At 40.0% G+C, this 19,577-nt stretch overlaps 1 protein-coding gene across 5 annotated transcripts in view; it reads right to left on the bottom strand.

Moving 5' to 3' along the window:
- ANAPC5 (anaphase promoting complex subunit 5) overlaps window positions 1–18,544 on the bottom strand; it is a gene marked incomplete at its 5' end in the record, with an annotated part of 40,166 nt that extends 21,622 nt beyond the window's left edge. For 3 of the 5 annotated variants that reach the window (XM_079717878.1, XM_079717877.1, XM_079717879.1), the window contains 5 exons: window positions 6,929–6,995; window positions 13,675–13,867; window positions 14,739–14,848; window positions 15,315–15,394; window positions 18,338–18,508. In XM_079717878.1, the coding sequence (XP_079574004.1) occupies window positions 6,929–6,995; window positions 13,675–13,867; window positions 14,739–14,848; window positions 15,315–15,394; window positions 18,338–18,508 (621 nt within the window). Of the gene's footprint in view, window positions 1–6,928; window positions 6,996–13,674; window positions 13,868–14,738; window positions 14,849–15,314; window positions 15,395–18,337 lie in introns of all 5 variants that reach the window. The other 2 variants (XM_079717875.1, XM_079717876.1) reach the window with 1 other exon arrangement.
- Window positions 18,545–19,577: the final 1,033 nt, after the last annotated feature.

Below are 19,577 nucleotides of genomic sequence, written 5' to 3'. Positions count from 1 at the left end.
GATTTCAGCCACCTGCTTCTATCACCTTCTAAACTAGATAAGGTCCTGTAAGTACCTACATGTTCCCACAAGCTCCCTGCACTAACCCTTCCTGCAGTACTTATCAAATTATATTAAAAGTACCAGCTGACCCCACCCCCAGACTGTAAGTGCCTTCAAGGCAGGAAGCATGTATCTCCAGCCTGGCAAAGGGAGATACACACTTGCCCTACTCCGGGTTATTTGTTTCATATGGATGGTACCAGCAATTATTATATAAAATATGTAGAAAATGACTTCTAAATTAATGATTAGTACTTAACTGGGTTATGGACTCTTCAATTTTACCTAGACAAATTTTTCTTTATGAATAATAATAATTCCTAATTATATTTGAATTCATTATATCATTATAGAAGATTCCAAAAATATGGAAAAGCATACAGAAGACAACAAAAATCATCTGTAATCCTTCCACCCAGAAATAACACTATTTTTATATCAGTGTATCTCATTCCACTCTTTTTTCTGTGTGTGTGTGTGTACGTATGTGTTTATACATATATATATGCATACTTTTTAAACAAAGTTAGAATATATCATTTTATTACCTGCTTTTTTCATGTAATAATATATTATAAATTTGTCTCATCATCAAATGGTTTTTGAAACTACAATTTTTTAAGCAGAAGTATTAACCCTTTGTCATACATATTGCAACTATTTTTCCCATTTTGTTGTTTGAGTTTTAATTCTGTTAGAACATGTACTGACATGTAGATGTTTTTCATTTTTATGCTGAAAAGTCAAATGATCTCCTATGTGTTTTCTTCCACAGCTTTTCTGTTTAGAAAGTCTTTCCCCACCCAGAGATCAGTTAAAAGTTAATATGTAACATTCACAGAGGGATGGACAGGATGAAAAAGCTGAGAGCTATGTATCAGATGAAGGAACAAGGTAAAACCCCAGAAAAACAACTAAATGAAGTGGAGATAGGCAACCTTCCAGAAAAAGAATTCAGAATAATGATAGTGAAGATGATCCAGGATCTCGGAAAAAGAATGGAGGCAAAGATCGAGAAGATGCAAGAAATGTTTAACAAAGACCTAGAAGAATTAAAGAACAAACAAACAGAGATGAACAATACAATAACCAAAATGAAAACTACACTAGAAGGAATCAATAGCAGAATAACTGAGGCAGAAGAACAGATAAGTGACCTGGAAGACAGAATGGTGGAATTCACTGCTGTGGAACAGAATAAAGAGAAAAGAATGAAAAGAAATGAAGACAGCCTAAGAGACCTCTGGGACAACATCAAACGCAACAACATTCGCATTATAGGGGTCCCAGAAGGAGAAGAAAGAGAGGAAGGACCAGAGAAAATATTTGAAGAGATTAGAATCGAAAACTTCCCTAACATGGGAAACGAAATAGCCACCCAAGTCCAGGAAGCACAGAGAGTCCCACACAGGATAAACCCAAGGAGAAACACGCTGAGACACATAGTAATCAAATTGGCAAATATTAAAGACAAAGAAAAATTATTGAAAGCAGCAAGGGAAAAATGACAAATAACATACAAGGGAACTCCCATAAGGTTAACAGCTGATTTCTCAGCAGAAACTCTACAAGCCAGAAGGGAGTGGCATGATATACTTAAAGTGATGAAAGGGAAGAACCTACAACCAAGATTACTCTACCCAGCAAGGATCTCATTCAGATTCCATGGAGAAATCAAAAGCTTTACAGATAAGGAAAAGCTAAGAGAATTCAGCACCACCAAACCAGCTCTACAGCAAATGCTAAAGGAACTTCTCTAAGTGGGAAACACAAGAGAAGAAAAGGACCTACAAAAACAAACCCAAAACAATTAAGAAAATGGTAATAGGAACATACATATCAATAACTACCTTAAATGTGAATGGATTAAATGCTCCAACCAAAAGACACAGGCTTGCTGAATAGATACAAAAATAAGACCCATATATATGCTGTCTACAAGAGACCCATTTCAGACCTAGGGACACATACAGACTGAAAGTGAGGGAATGGAAAAAGATATTCCATGCAAATGGAAATCAAAAGAAAGATGGAGTAGCAATCCTCATATCAGATAAAATAGACTTTCAAATAAAGAATGTTATAAGAGACAAGGAAGGAGACACTACATAATGATCAAGGGATCAATCCAAGAAGAAGATATAACAATTATAAATATATACGCACCTAATGTAGGAGCACCTCAATACATAAGGCAACTGCTAACAGCTATAAAAAAGGAAATCGACAGTAGCACAGTAATAGTGGGGGACTTTAACACCTCACTTACACCAATGGACAGATCATCCAAACAGAAAATTAATAAGGAAACACAAGCTTTAAATGACACAATAGACCAGATAGATTTAATTGATATTTATAGGACATTCCATCCAAAAACAGCAGATTACACTTTCTTCTCAAGTGCACATGGAACATTCTCCAGAATAGATCACATCTTGGGTCACAAATCAAGCCTCAGTAAACGTAAGAAAATTGAAATCATATCAAGCATCTTTTCTGATTACAACGCTATGAGATTAGAAATCAATTACAGGGAAAAAATGTAAAAAACACAAACACATGGAGGCTAAACAATATATTACTAAATAACCAAGAGATCACTGAAGAAATCAAAAAACACCTAGAGACAAATGATAATGAACACACGACAATCCAAAACCTATGGGATGCAGCAAAAGCAGTTCTAAGAGGGAAGTTTATATTAACACAAGCCAACCTCAAGAAACAAGAAAAATCTCAAATAAGCAACATAACCTTACACCTACATGAACTAGAGAAAGAAGAAACAAAACCCAAAGTTAGCAGAAGGAAAGAAATCATAAAGATCAGAGCAGAAATAAATGAAATAGAAACAAAGAAAACAATAGCAAAGATCAATAAAACTAAAAGCTGGTTCTTTGAGAAGATAAACAAAATTGAGAAACCATTAGCCAGACTCATCAAGAAAAAGAGGGAGAGGACTCAAATCAATAAAATTAGAAATGAAAAAGGAGAAGTTACAACAGACACCACAGGAATACAAAGCATCCTAAGAGACTACTACAAGCAACTCTATGCCAATAAAATGGACAACCTGGAAGAAATGGGCAAATCCTTAGAAAGGGATAACCTTCCAAGACTGAACCAGGAAGAAACAGAAAATATGAACAGACCAATCACAAGTAATGAAATTGAAACTGTGATTAAAAATCTTCCAACAAACAAAAGTCCAGGACCAGATGGCTTCACAGGTGAATTCTATCAAACATTTAGAGAAGAGCTAACACCCATCCTTCTCAAACTCTTCCAAAAAATTGCGGAGGAAGGAACACTCACAAACACATTCTATGAGGCCACCATCACCCTGATACCAAAACTAGACAAAGATACTACAAAAAAAGAAAATTACACACCAATATCACTGATGAATATAGATGCAAAAATCCTCAACAAAATACTAGCAAACAGAATCCAACAACACACTAAAAAGATCATACACCATGATCAAGTGGGATTTATCCCAGAGATGCAAGGATTCTTCAATATATGCAAATCAATCAATGTGATACACCATATTAACAAATTGAAGAATAAAAACCATATGATCATCTCAGTAGATGCAGAAAAAGCTTTTGATAAAATTCAACACCCATTTATGATAAAAACTCTCCAGAAAGTGGGCATAGAGGGAACCTACCTCAACATAATAAAGGCCATATACGACAAACCCACAGCAAACATCATTCTCAATGGTGAAAAACTGAAAGCATTTCCTCTAAGATCAGGAACAAGACAAGGATGTCCACTCTCACCACTATTATTCAACATAGTCTTGGAAGTACTAGCCATGGCAATCAGAGAAGAAAAAGAAATAAAAGAAATACAAATTTGAAAAGAAGAAGTAAAACTGTCACTGTTTGCAGATGACATGATACTATACACAGAGACTCCTAAAGATGCCACTGGAAAACTACTAGAGCTAATCAATGAATTTGGTAAAGTTGCAGGATACAAAATTAATGCACAGAAATCTCTTGCATTCCTATACACTAATGCTGAAAAATCTGAAAGAGAAATTAAGTAAACACTCCCATTTACCACTGCAACAAAAAGAATAAAATACCTAGGAATAAACCCACCTAGGGAGACAAAAGGCCTGTATGCAGAAAACTATAAGACAGTGATGAAAGAAATGAAAGATGATACCAACAGATGGAGAGCTATACCATGTTCTTGGATTAGAAGAATCGATATTGTGAAAATGACTATACTACCCAAAGCAATCTACAGATTCAATGCAATCCCTATCAAATTACCAATGGAATTTTTTACAGAACTAGAACAAAAAATCTTAAAATTTGTATGGAGACACAAAAGACCCCGAATAGCCAAAGCAGTCTTGAGGGAAAAAAACGGAGCTGGAGGAATCAGACTCCCTGACTTCAGACTATAGTACAAAGCTACAGTAATCAAGACAATATGGTACTAGCACAAAAACAGAAATACAGATCAATGGAACAGGATAGAAAGCACAGAGATAAACCCACACACCTGTGGTCAACTAATCTAAGACAAAGGAGGCAAGGATATACAATGCAGAAAAGACAGTCTCTTCAGTAAGTGGTGCTGGGAAAACTGGACAGCTACATGTACAAGAATGAAATTAGAACAGTTCCTAACACCATACACAAAAATAAACTCAAAATGGATTCGAGACCTAAATGTAAGACTGGACACTATAAAACTCTTAGAGGAAAACATAGGAAGAACACTCTTTGACATTAATCACAGCAAGATCTTTTTTGATCCACATCCTAGAGTAATGGAAATAAAAACAAAAATAAACAAATGGGACCTAATGAAACTTAAAAGCTTTTGCAAAGCAAAGGAAACTACAAACAAGACGAAAAGACAACCCTCAGAATGGGAGAAAATATTTCCAAATGAATCAACTGACAAAGGATTAATCTCCAAGATATATAAACAGCTCATGCAGCTCAACATTAAAAAAACAAACAACTCAATCCAAAAATGGGCAGAAGACCTAAATAGACATTTCTCCAAAGAGGACATACAGATGGCCAAGAAGCACATCAAAAGCTGCTCAACATCATTAATTATGAGAGAAATGCAAATCAAAACTACAATGAGGTATCACCTCACACCAGTTAGAATGGGCATCATCAGAAAATCTACAAACAATAAATGCTGGAGAGGGTGTGGAGAAAAGGGAACCCTCTTGCACTGCTGGTGGGAATGTAAATTGATAACAGCCACTATGGAGAACAGTATGGAGGTTCCTTAAAAAACTAAAAATAGAATTACCATACGACCCAGCAATCCCACTACTGGGCATATACCCAGAGAAAACCATAATTCAAAAAGACACATGCACCCCAATGTTCATTGCAGCACTATTTACAATAGCCAGGTCATGGAAGCAACCTAAATGGCCATGGACAGACGAGTGGATAAAGAAGATGTGGTACATATATACAATGGAATATTACTCAGCCATAAAAAGGAACGAAATTGGGTCATTTGTAGAGACATGGATGAATCTAGAGACTTTCATACAGAGTGAAATAAGTCAGAAAGAGAAAAACAAATATTGCATATTAATGCATATATGTGGAAGCTAGAAAAATGGTACAGATGAACTGGTTTGCAGGGCAGAAATTGAGACACAGATGTAGAGAACAAACGTATGGACACCAAGGGGGGAAAGCGGTGGGGTTGGGGTGGGGTGTGATGAATTGGGAGATTGGGATTGACATGTATACATTGATGTGTATAAAACGGATGACTTGGGCTTCCCTGGTGGCACAGTGGTTGAGAGTCCGCCTGCTGATGCAGGGGACACGGGTTCATGCCCCAGTCCGGGAAGATCCCACATGCCGCAGAGCGGCTGGGCCCGTGAGCCATGGCCGCTGAGCCTGCGCGTCCAGATCCTGTGCTCCGCAACGGGAGAGGCCACAGCAGTGAGAGGCCAGCATACCGCAAAAAAAAAAAAAGGATGACTAATAAGAACCTGCTATATAAAAAAATAAATAAAATTCAAAAAAAAAGTTAATATGTAGTTCCTCCTGGTCTAATTATAACCTTAAATGTTTATAGTTAAGCCTTTAATCCACCTGTAAAGTACTGAGGTGCAAAGATGAGGTGAAGATCCAGGTCTATTTTCTCCTCTACAGTTAACCAATTGTCTAGATGAGTTTTTCTAATCTGTTTAAAATTCATCTGTAGGGGTGATTCTATCACCTGCAACTACATCTAAACATTACGTCTTTCTGCAGAAAGAAAATTAATAACAAAAATAGGGAAAACTAGAAAAGTAGAGCAAAAATCAAAATTCTATGCTGAAAATAACATGGGAGAAAAGCATCCAGCTTATATTACCAAAAAAAAGGAAAAAGTATGGCTCAAAAACACCAGTAAGAAATGTCTGGGGTAAAAGTGTACTGATGCTTGCAACTTGAAATGTATCAAAAAATAAGATGAAATGGTGGCTATATGGGTAGATATATGATAAACAGAGCAAATACTAATTGTAGGATCTAGATGATGGGTATATGGGTATTCACTATATAATGCTTTTCAATTTGTATTTCTGTTTGAAAATGTCCATGATAAAGTGTTGGGGAAAAGGGAAATAGGTCTTCTAAATCACATTTTTGGGCTGTGTTTGTCACACACCATTACTAAATGAACATGCATTATGACCCTAACAGAGTCAAAAAAATAAAATCACATAGCTACAACTGCATTGTTAGTAAAGAAAAAATGACTAAGAATAAGAATAATGCTGCTTCACTAATAAACCTACTCACATAACAAACATATGTCATGACATATAATGTCACAGGATTAAAAAAAAAAATTCACGACCAATTACAGAACATACCTGTTGAGAAAGAAAAAATTCTGCTTGTTTTTGGGACAGCGGCCCACTGCAAGATACCTCCTCTTCTCTGGAAAAAAAACAAAACAAAAATAATAAAGAATTACACAATAGTGAAAATGATAATGCTTTACAAAGTAAAACACATTCTTCATCAGAAAAGTTTAAAAATTTTTTTAATTAATTCTCTCTTCTCAGGAATAGAAAAGACATGCTTGAAAAGTGATGTTGAATGACCTGCTGAAGTTCACATGATATAATTATGGACAGATGTAGATCTCAACTGTACATAGCCTCCAGCATGATCTTTCTAAAATGCAAGTCTATTGTCCCTGATTTAAAGCGCTCCTGTGGTATCTCATCACCTTCCAGAATAAAGTCTGCACTGCTAAGCAGGGCAGGTGCAATGCTTCCTGAGTGCTCCTACCTCTCTCCTCTGCCTTCTCTTTCTCACCCACACCCCAGCCCTGACGAACTCCTTACAATCTCCTATCATGCCAAGATGCCCCCCTGCTTCCTCAACCTGCAGGGCCCATTTTCCATCCACTGTTGCACTGTTGTACCATCCGTCATTCAAGAATACCTCAAGTGTCATATCCTCCAAGAATCTCTCCTGACATCTCTCATTTGAGCTCCCACTGTCTCCCAGAGATTGGGATCACTGCATCTAGCACTGCCACACTGGCTGTTCTTACTTATATTTGTATATGAACACCCAGTCTGTGCCCAGGCACACAATGGGCACTCAGAGTTTGAGAAATGAATGAATAAAAAGTCTCTAACTCCTCGCTACACATACAAGATGGTGCTGTATTCAAGAACAAGAAAAAGAGGTGTTATCTAAGAAATAACCTTTTGCCTGGAAGTTTAGATCACACAGAACCAACGAACAAGAAATATACTGATATAAATCTAGACTTGAGAAATCTATACATGCACAGTCTTATTTTTGAGAGCAAAGTATGAATAATACCCTTTTGCCACATGACTGAATAAATCTCTATACAGGATTACAATAAGTAGAAAAATCAGTATTTACTCATCAATAATATTTTTATAAGCATTCTGCATCTAATACAGCAGTTCTCAAACTGTTTCATGCAAACAATATGTAAACAGGTATTCCAAAAGAAAAGAAAATGCTGCTGAGGTTAAATCACTTGGGGGAAGCTGTACACCCTCTCTTCCTTGGGAGATTCATGATACACATTAGAGAAATCCAACAGAGAGACACTTTATTCACTTTTGTTTAATGTACCATTTACCAAACTCATTTGAATGAAGAATCCCTTCCTCACATCTCTCAAGAAGCACTAGTGTTCCACAGAAAACACTTTGGGAAGAGCTGCTCTGATATTCTCTTGGTTACGTTTCTGATACAAAGCAGCAAGCATATCAGATTCTACAGGTATCGGAGCTGCCAAGGACCAGCCCTGACCAGCATAACAAAGATCAGCGAAACGACAGTGACCTAGAGGGAAATGGAAAGAAAATTCACAGGCCAAGTTCTCAAATGGAAAACAGCTAAGTGTCTGGGCAATAAGAAGCCCTTTTCTCTTAACATACGCTTCAAAGAAAGTAAGCCCAAGGCTTGAAATAAATATGACTGTACACAAAAAGGCTAGAGACAGACAAGGATCTGAATGAAATGGGACACACCACTCCCGGTCCCACCCTCCTCTAAGGTCCATGATGCTCACTGTTACCAAATGCTTTATTTACTTAAACCCTTCCCCCCAAAAAGATTTGAGGTAGCTTATAACACAGGACACGAGAACAATAAGGTTAATAAAACAGAAAGAGAAAACCAGAATCACATAAAACGAAATTGCTACAAATGAAGGCAAACACACTTGCTATAAATGAAGATCAAGTTTGGCTCTGGCTTCCATGGTGGCAACAGTGGCTGACGTGAACAAGCTTGGAAAGAGCAAGTAAGAACACCACGGCCCAAACCATCCTTTTACTGACTCCTTCTTTGCCTCCTCAGGGCCTCAAACACATGCCAGAGAAAGTAACTCTTAAAAAGCCACAAAGGGGGACTTCCCTGGTGGTGCAGTGGCTAAGATTCCATGCTCCCAACGCAGGGGGCCCAGGTTCGATCCCTGGTCAGGGAACTAAACCCGCATGCAGCAACTAAAAGCCTCACATGCTGCAACTAAAGGTCCTGCACGTGGCAACAAAGATCCCAAGGGCCACAACTAAGACCCAACGCAGCCAAATAAATAAATTTTAAAAAAAAGCCACAAATGTATTCAATTTAGGAAGGGGGTTACTCCTTTAGGAAAAGGACTCAAGTATACCTTGTTTATGAATCCCATTACCAGTTGAGACAGAATTTTAGACTTACAAGTGCTATAAATCAAAGCCCATCCACGGATGGGCTTTAGGAGCCCATGAACCTTGTAAAACTGCATGCAAAATATGCATTTTTAATGTGGGGATAGTACATGGCATTCATCAGATTCTCAAAAGGACTCTGGAAACTCCTCTAAAGGGCTCAAATCACCCACTATAACTGAAATTTTTTAAATATAACATAGGATTAAACAATCAACAAACTGGGGTGTTTATGTACTTGCAATGCATAAAACACAAGTCTAGGTCCCCCAAGAAAATGTCTTAATGGGCTTACAGTCTTGGTGAAGGTTAAGACCAGCCCATGTGAAAAGATGGCAATAAACAATAAATACCAAGAATTAATATGATCTCGCACTTAGAAAAGGGAGAAATCACTCCAGCTGAAGTGGTGAGGACCCTGAAAGTTGGCAAGGAGTGAAGAAATGACAAGGAAGGAAGAAGGCATTCCAGGAAAGGAAACCAAAAGATGCAGAATGGGAAAATGCCTGGTCTGTTAGAGGGATACAAGCACACCTGGCTGGCTGGGGTAAAGGATCCAAGTTGAGGAACAGAAATTAAGGTCAGAAAGGTCAACTGTGGAAGGCCTCAAATACCAGGCTGGGAGACTTTGTGAATCTCTGGAAACTTCTGAGCAGGGTGATGACAAGACAAAAGCAGGGGAGGGGAAGGACTGAGATTGGGAACAGTTACTAAACAGCCAGGAGGCCATGAGGACCTGAACCCTTCTGAGGTGTGTGACCGGAGCGGTGATCCAACCCCTCCTCCCGACTTGTGTGCTCAGGCCACACTGTCCTCTGTCTGTCCCTCCAATATGTCAGCTTGTCCTGTCTTGGGAGCTGTGAGTCTGCATGTGCTCTGGCAACTCTTCTCGGGGCTGGCTCCTTCGTCATCTAGCTCCCAGTCTTAAAGGGCCCTTCCCTGACAGCACCCCACAGTTATTCTGTATCCCTGTGTCCCAGTCATTCCTTTCCTGCACTGACACTCTCTGAAATTACATTACTTATTAATTTAGTTACCTCTCGATTACCTGACCCTCCCCACATAACTCCATGAGGACAGTGACTTTCTCCTCTGCGCTGACAGCATAGCAGCTAGCATAGTGCTTGGCACACCAGAAGCACTGAATAAGTATTTGCTGAATCAATTAGTGAATTTGGGAGATTTATATTAAATCACTGGCAAGTGAAGAAATGCCAGAGAACTTCTACTTTTGTTAGGTCTTTTTAGAAGCACAGAGAAGATGTAGTTCCAGCAGCTTGCAGACTAGTAGCCTCCGCTGCAAACTCACAAGGTGTAACCCCGTAAGCCCCCTTCTCTTATTGCAGGAAACAAATGCTGCCCTGTAGCAACAACGAGCAAATGAAAAGCTGAAGCTAAATGTCAGTCTGTACTTTCTTCTGTAATTGGATTTCTAAAAAACACCTGATAAACTTTTGTTCACTAAATATTTATTCCATCCCTTCTAAATTAACAGGTGGGCCCCCCTTTTTCAAACAGTAGTAATTTCATTGTAGGATGGGAGATTTGCGAGCTAGTCAATGTTACTCTGGCCTTTCTAATTTTAATACAAATTTCTAGGGCAAGAAAAATAATTTCCCTGAAGAAAGCAAGACCTAAAAACATTCCAATAACTAAGAAAGGAAGGGAGGGAGGGAGGGAGGGAAGAAAGAAAGAAAGAAAATGAAAGGGCTAAAGTGAGAAGCCTCTCATAATGCAATAAAACACTAGAAAAGAGCACAAAAAGAAAAAGAAATGAAATTTTCCTTTTTAAAAGAATCAAGAAATGTATGTAAATATACATTATGAAATTTTAAAAATCCTATAACAAGTCAAAATCATTTCTTTTTGGACAAAGAATTATAATACTTAAGTAGAATAATATTTAAATAATACATTTCTTCTATTTCAGTGATGAAATTCAGTTTACTAAATGCACACTATTTTCTGAAACCATACACCTTAACAGTATACACACTATTATTACACACAAATGAATTCTTAGATTAGAATAAAAACAAAATGATGCAGTTAGACCTAATTAAATCAGATTAATTTAGGAGAAAGTCAAACCTAAATAAGAAAAGCTTGAATTTTAACATTTCTGAAGAACTGACATTCTGCTACTTTAAGCATATAAAGTAGCTAGGACAAAGATTACATTGTTTCCTGGAACCCTTCCTCAGGGGAATTAAACAAAAGAGAAATTAGAGAAGAAGAATAGTGAATATTTGTCAAATGTTTAAAGGCACAGTTCTAAACACTTCATATAGATTTATCATTTAATTCTCAAAATAACCTTCTGAGGAGGTGACATGAGCCCCATTTTGCAGATGAGAAAACTGAGGTACAGAGAGGGTGACTTGCCCAAGGTCTTAAGGGAATAAGTGGAGGAGCCAGAATTCAAATCCAGGGGTCTGACTCCAGGGCCAGACTCAATCCTACAAGGTACTGCCTTTCCACTAGATGAGAAGCCTCTTTGAGCAACTCTGAGTTTTTGGAAGTACTTACTGGTACTACAATCTTCTTGCTCCCAGAGTGTGCTGAACAAATCACATAACTGTACAAAGGCCACTCATAGGAACTGCAGGGAAATATTCTCTGGCTACACACACAGACCTCCCCCAGCCCCCAAGGGGGTTAGCCAGTCTACATAGGGCAGGTAGGGCTTACTTCTCTCAGAGCTCTGAACACATTGTTACTTGTAGTGATCTCTTTGGGTGCCAGTCTTCCTCACCAGACTGGGCTCCCTGAGATCAGGAAATACAAAACACACACACACACACACACACACACACTCTTTACACGCTTTTCCCTCCAAATATAAGTAGTCTATCTGGGAGGTGATCCCAGGTAACAGCTGGGGAGAGGGGACGTGGGACAGTGAAGGGAAGTCAATACAAAGTGTTTTATGGGGCCAGTTACCAGTGTGGGCGATGAATGATGTGTTCTGATTCTCTGCATTCATTCATCCAACACATATTCACAGACATTACAAGCCAAGCACTGAGGAAAATGAGGTGAAATACGACAGAGAAGGGTCTTAGCTCTTGAAGGGGTGCAAAGACAAATACAAATGAGTCTAAGTAAATAAATGCAAAAAGTTACTTAGTGAGGAGAGCTATGGAAGAAATAAAGAAGTTGGAAGTATTTAGGATGAAGGTTACTTCAGACATGTGGTCAGGGAAGGCCTGTGTGAGGACACGGGAGCTGAGATCTGAACGGTGAAAGGGAGTGAACGGTGAAAGGGAGCGAGCGAGGTGAGAAGCCAGGGAGAGCCTGCCAGGCGCCCTAAGGCAGACCTCGGCTTGGTATTGAAGAAACTGAAAGCAAGCCAGAGCAGTCAGAGTCTGACAGTGAAGGGAAAGTAAGGAGAAAGAGGTAGGGAAGACGACAGGGGCCAGATCATGCAAGTAATGAGGCCACAGTAGCTCAGATTTCTGTCTAAATTCCATGTATAGTAAAGGAGGGCTTAGGGCATAAGAACACGTGGTGTGATTTACATCATAATGGTTCCCTTGGATGCTGCAGGAAAAACTGATAGTAAGAAGACAAGAGTGGAGGCAAGGAAAGCAGTGGGGAGGCTAGAGCAGTCATTCAGGAAAGAGATTCGGTGCTTAGACCACAGGGGAAGCAGTGGCGATGGACAGAAGTGAACTAATTCCAAACATATTGAGGAGGAAGGACTAGCTGCAGGGGTGAAGGAGGGGGAGAACGCAGGGACATGCCTAGGCTTTGAGCTTAAACAACTAGGTGAGCAGTGGCACTACATCCCCAGGCTTAAACTTCAGAAGGCATTCAATAAATTTTCACTGCATTAATCAATTGTTAATTCACTGTGATATAATGAACACTACCGCTCAGGGTCCCAGCAGAAAACAAATGGCATATTCCAATGGGGTAATTTGAGAAGAGTTTAATAAAGGGCCAGTTACAAAAATAGGGGCAGGGGATGGATAAACCATAGCGGGTAATATAGTCCCCAGGGCTGGTAATAGTGAGGCACCTTCTGCACCGGGCCTGGGAAACCCTCCCAGTTACTAGACCCCTGAGGTATGCAGAGCAGGCCACCTGACAGAGGCTGTGACCCTACAGCCAGCCCACCGTGACCCCGAAGGAAGGGAGCCAGTGAATCAACACCTTGACCTCACTCTCCTTGACCCGCTGGATTTCCCACCAGTGCCTCTCAATCAGAAGTTAGAGGGCAAGGAGCTTACTGATGCAGCCCGTAAGGGTGAACTTCCTGGATCTGGAGGGACAAAAAGATGGCAGCCAGCACATGAACTCTGGATGAATGAGTTCATCCAGAACGAGGATGAATGAGGATTTGCTGCGCCCGTAATGACGCTATTTCACAGGAAAGGGATTCCCACCAGAAAAACCCAACTTACCTTATAGATACATCAAGTTCTTCTTTTTCCATTTTTCTTTCACTCTCCTCTCTGCTGGCCAGTTCCATATCAGCATCCTCCACCGGCTTTTTCTCACCATTCTGGAAGTACTGCTGAAGGGCAGTGTACAGTTTAAACACTTGACTGAAAGAAAGCTTACTGTAGGCCAAGATCATGTGACGCAGAAACAAACCTATGAAACAAGGCAGAGAGGAGGTGAAGGCATTAACTTGAAATCCAGGCTACAAAAAGTTGATGACTATTTGCTGCAGTTCTCCCTCCAAAATAATCAAAAAAAAAAAAAAAAGACACTTGCAGTTGCTGTTCCCCTCCAGATAGAATCTTCTTTCACCACCTTTTACGAAGCTGATTTTCTCTTTATGTTAAAGGCTCAGTCCTCCCACCCGCACTCCACTCTTTATCCAGCCAATGTATCCTTCCGTGACTGTTACAACATCTGAGGTGATCCTATTTGTTTACTTTCTACTGTCTGTCTGCTCCTCTGCCCACAACCACAAGAAAGCAATCTCCATAAGAGGAAGTTTCCAGTCTCTCTTAAAGTCCAGAGCCTGGCACATGGAAGATCAATAAATAACTGATGGTAAATAACATAAAAACTACCAGGAAAAAAACGCCAGATGGATGGAGTATGACTATACTGCTAACAGAAAAGCGTCAAGAAACTTCATATATACCCTTGCCTTATAAACTATATCAGCAATCTACTCTTACTTACCTCTCTTCATAAAAGTTTAGTTGGTGACCCTGACTCAGTCATACAATGTGGACAAGTGAGCAGGGGACTGTGAGAAAGAGGTGACGAGCCCTAAAAGGCTCCGCGACCAGGCTAATACTCTGACGACAGTAGACAAAACAGAAGATGCTTTTCCACAAGACAGTTATTTAAACACAGGTCAAAATGGCAAGGCGATGAATACAAACTATAACATGTCCGACATCCCCACTGTGTGTGCTGAGATACAGCAGAGTAACAACAGATGTGATTTACAGAGCAGTTCACTTCAGTGAAAATATTCTCTGCTCTCCTTAGAAGAACTTCATACCTACTACACTCGTTTTGTGAACCTCTGGTTCAGTTCCAGAAAAAGAATCTGAAAGGTCATCAAAAAATTGTTCCATATCCTTCAATTCGCCTTCAGCCATCAGTTTGATTCTGAACAAGAAAAATGAGGTGTGTATTTTAGGAAGGCCCTTTGAACATCTTCCCACATTTCATATTACACAATCACCTAAAATAAATCTATTTTAAAAACAATTCAGAGATTCATATAAAATGGTGGCACACAAATCTGATAATCCAAAATGTCACTCCCATATTCTGAAAAGTATCATTGCTGATGTTTTCTTGATTATAAAGTTTCTCAAGGTTACATATCAGCCAGTAAAAATAAAATTCTCTGCAACAGCTAAAAGGAGCAATGTAGATCTGTACAGAATAATAAATTTTTAAGCAGTATGTTTAATGCTATCCATTTTTCAAAAAAAAATAAATACATGTACTTAAGAAACAACCTAGAATAATAAAGTTTTTTTTTTAAGGAATTAATCACCATGTGCCCTCTTCTAATTTTTATCTACTTCGACATCTTTTCATATATACAGAAGAAAATGAAGCTTACCTGATCTGTACTGAATTTGCCAGCTGAGGACAAGATTCTTCAATTAACTTGTAAAGTTTAGACAGTGTAATATCTGGGCCCTGGGTAAAGGAGAGAAGAAAGGTTACAGAAAAATTTTAAAGAGCTGGAGATTGATAAACATCTGCAAACATGAATTCATTTATCAACCTCTCTGCTTTACAATCATTCCAAATATGAAATCTCAAATCAGGAAGAGAAAAAAACCTAGCTGCATAAAACACTAAAGTAATACCTCATATTTGCATAGCATTCTCTTTTAGTTGGAGGAATGACTTAAATGTAAAAAAAGCGTAGAATCTGTAGTCTGAGGTTCCTTCCTTCTCAGTGTTGCAATCATGGCAAAGTTGTAGCCTCCCTGAGCCCTAGTTTCCTTCATCAGTGAGATGGAGATAATAATAACCTCCCTTGTTTGTGGCAAAGATTAAGTAAAATAATTCAAATTGTTTCGTAACCTGGAGAACATTATACAAACACAGGGGTCCTATTTTCCATAAACATAACCTCATTTGATCCTCCCCAAAACACTGTAAGGTAGGCAGTCATACTATGTGCCCAAGTCCATAAAAGGTACCATTAGAGACAGAGAGTATGCAACCTCAGCTATCAAGAAGGTTACAACCTAGCTGAGGTTTAAAACTAAACACTGAATATTTGGGGAACAGTTAGTTCAGCAGGTCAATTTTAGATGTGGATAACCCAGCAATCCCACTTCTGGGGCAAGTATGTTCCATGTGCATTGTTTGAAATGAAGAAAAACTAAAAAGAACCTATAAGTCCATGAATAAAGAGTTCATTTTTAATTTACAAATTTTAATATTAATTAAAAGCATGAGTTAAATTATGTTTCTTTTCTTACTGTGGAAAACAATGCAGTCGTTAAAAAGAATGAAGTAGATCTACTCAAATAGGCTGACAAGAAAAGACCTCCAAGACTTGTTAAGTGAAAGGAATAAGCTGTAGAATAGAAGTAGCATTCATGTAAAAAAAAAGGGGGGGGAAATTAAATTAAAAGGATATATGTATATATACTTATAATCATATGCATTTACCTATCTATACACAGATACACAAAGCAAAAGGCCTAGAAAGATCCATTCTGAACTGTTACTCAATAAATAGTTGAATGGGGCTTCCCTGGTGGAGCAGTGGTTAAGAATCCGCCTGCCAATGCGGGAGACACGGGTTCGAGCCCTGGTCCGGGAAGATACAACATGCCACAGAGCAACTAAGCCCGTGTGCCACAACTACTGAGCCCGCACGCCACAATTACTGAAGCCCGTGCTCCTAGAGCCCGTGCTTGGCAACAAGAGAAGCCACCGCAATGAGAAGCCCGCGCACTGCAACAAAGAGTAGCCCCCGCTCGCCACAACTAGAGAAAGCCCGCGTGCAGCAATGAAGACCCAATGCAGCCAAAAATAAATTAATTAATAAATAAATAAATTTTATAAATAAATAAATAGTTGAATGAAGGCACATTAACCGTGATAATCTCTGAGAGGGAACAGGATTAGAGGGCCTGCAGAAGAACCATAACCTTTCACTCCATCAATTTTAGCATCATTTAAAGTTTTTACAATGAATCTTCATGTATTCGTTGAGTAGTTAAAAATTAGCTAATTTTTAAAGCCAAACAATAAGCAAATAAGTAAAGACTGGAATTTTGCTAGACGAATTCTATATACACATTGATTAAAACTACACAGTAGTGGGAGTTCCCTGGTGGCCTAGTGGTTAGGATTCCGGGTGTTCACTGCTGTGGCCGGCTTCAATCCCTGGTCAGGGAGCTGAGATGCTACAAGCCCTGCAGCGCAGCTCCGCCTCCCGCCCCCCGCTGCCAAAACAAAACAAAATGAAACAAAATAAACTACACGATAGTTAGCCAGGCAAAAAACAGGAGAATCCAAGACACAAAAGACAGCAAGAACAAAGGCAGAAAAACACATGAGCTGAGACACCAGAATTATTTTGTTTCTTTTCTCTATCAAATTTTTTGGTATTATGACTTTTATTTGAATAATGGGGAAATGCACTTATAATAGTAATGTAGATAGGACTGGGAGCTGCAAGTTATGAGGACCCCACTACTTTTATTTAACTAACTGGGCAAGCCACTTACCCTGTGTCCTCAATACCCCTTCTCCCCCTGCCCCCAAAAAGGTGATGGATTAAAAAAAGCCCTTTATAAACTATACAGTACTAGGCTTTGGGGATACAAGGGTGAACAAAAATAGGACAAAGTAATGCCCTCATGTAGGTTATAGTCTAGTAGGGGAGAGAGACATCACTCATATAATCACACAAATAAATGGAAAAACCACAACTGATATAAGGGAAAGTGCATGCCCTATCCCTATGAGATTAAAATGAAAATAGCTAAAATTGACTGAGCATTTACTATGCGCCATACACTGTAAAGTGTTCCCATGGATCTTCTAACTTAAAACGGCCATCACATGACAGTTTCTATTATTGCTTTCATTTTACAGAGAGAAAGCAAAGACGCAAATAAGTTATGGAACTTGCCCAAGTCGCACAGCGGGTAAGTGGTGGAGCTACAACCTCAGTCTGCAAAATGAAATAAAACATGTAACGTGCTTAGTACACAGTAAGTGTTCAATCAATGTTGGCTGTTACTTTTATGTCATTGTTACCACTTATTACGGTCTTCTGGGGTACAGAGCCTGTAACTGTGTCTCCAACGATCAGGCCTACATGTAGCCTCATTCTACAGAAGACGGAGGATCTGAGAAAATAACTCTTGTCCCAGTCACTCAGTTAATAAATGCTGGAGCCAGATATAAACCTGCTCCCCAAAAATGAATGTAAAGTGCCTGGTCCATCGTTAAGTACTCACTAAGTGTTAGTTGGTGGTATTAACTATATTTTTCGCGATCCTTCACGGCAGAGAGTGTCTGATGAACCCCCGTGCCCCCAGCCAAGGAGCTGTCCGGCGCAGAGCAGGTGCTTAGTAAGGGTTTGCTGAATGAGCAGGAGCCTCTCACCTGCAGCAGCGGCAGGAGCAGCTGGTTGAGCCTCCGCCGCTCCATGAGGCTAACGGCGCCCTCGCCAGTGCGGCCCATCTCGTTCAGCAGCACCAACACCGCGATTTTATACGGCGTCACCCAGTCCTTGATACCGAACACGTTGGCGTGCACCACCCCATTGGTCATCATGGGGTTGAAGTACAGGCTCTCGTGGACGCTGGCCATGGCGCCCCAGGACTAAGTCCAGGAGCCTTAGTGCGCACCGCTGCCAGGTTCCCGCTCCGCGCACGCCACCACCCGCCCTAGGCCTCCGCCCGCCGGCGCCGTATCCCAGGAAAACTGGCATCCTCCCGACGGCACGCCATCGGCCAATCAGAGCAAACAGACCAGAGCACGAGGGAGCGCTACAGCCAATCAAAATGCCTAGAAGTACTGTGAAGGGTGGGGCAAAGGCGGTGCACCTAAAGACTGAGTCCCTACAGAAACTCTTGCGGAAGGAGAGCAGGTTCCCGGTCCACGTGGACTGGCACCGAGTGAAAGTGAGTCGAAGCTTGTGGGCAAGGTCTGAACGGCCAGCAGGGCTGCCCAGTTTGTTCATTTAATTTGAAAATAATTAAAATTAAATTCAAAAATGATTGCGTTTAAAAGCAAAGAAGTTAGGGAATTCTTTGGTGGTTCAATGGTTAGGACTCAGCGCTTCCACTGCAGAGGCTCGGGTTCCATTCCTGGTCGGGGAACTAAGATCCCTCATGTCGCGTGGCACGGCCGTAAGTAAATAAATAAATGTAATGGCAAGTCTGCCACTGAGAACAACAACAAAAAAAGCAACGAAGTTAAACTTGCACCTTTAAAATTTGTATTTTATTCATTATGCTAATTTTTTAATTCAAAGTTTGGAAGTTTCATTTAGCTCTTTTTTTAATGCGTGAATAAACATTTTTTTCCTCGGTATTTCACAAACACCATGTGCAGACAGCCAGGTCAGGTTGCAAGTGGCCATGTATCCTTGCGTGTAAAGGAGATAATTGTCACCTCCGTGTGGGGAATCTCAGTTTCCTACCTAATATTATATTCTGGCATTCATGGCCCTCAAAATCAATCCCTAGGGCTTCCCTGGTGGCGCAGTGGTTGAGAATCTGCCTGCTAATGCAGGGGACACGGGTTCGAGCTCTGGTCTGGGAGGATCCCACATGCCGCGGAGCAACTAGGCCCGTGAGCCACAACTACTGAGGCTGCGCGTCTGGAGCCTGTGCTCCGC

Source organism: Hyperoodon ampullatus (genome assembly GCF_949752795.1).
Source record: "Hyperoodon ampullatus genome assembly, chromosome: 13".
NCBI lineage: Eukaryota > Metazoa > Chordata > Mammalia > Artiodactyla > Ziphiidae > Hyperoodon > Hyperoodon ampullatus.
The sequence above is the reverse complement of the archived record's forward strand: the minus strand, read 5'-3'. Positions and strand labels throughout refer to the sequence as shown.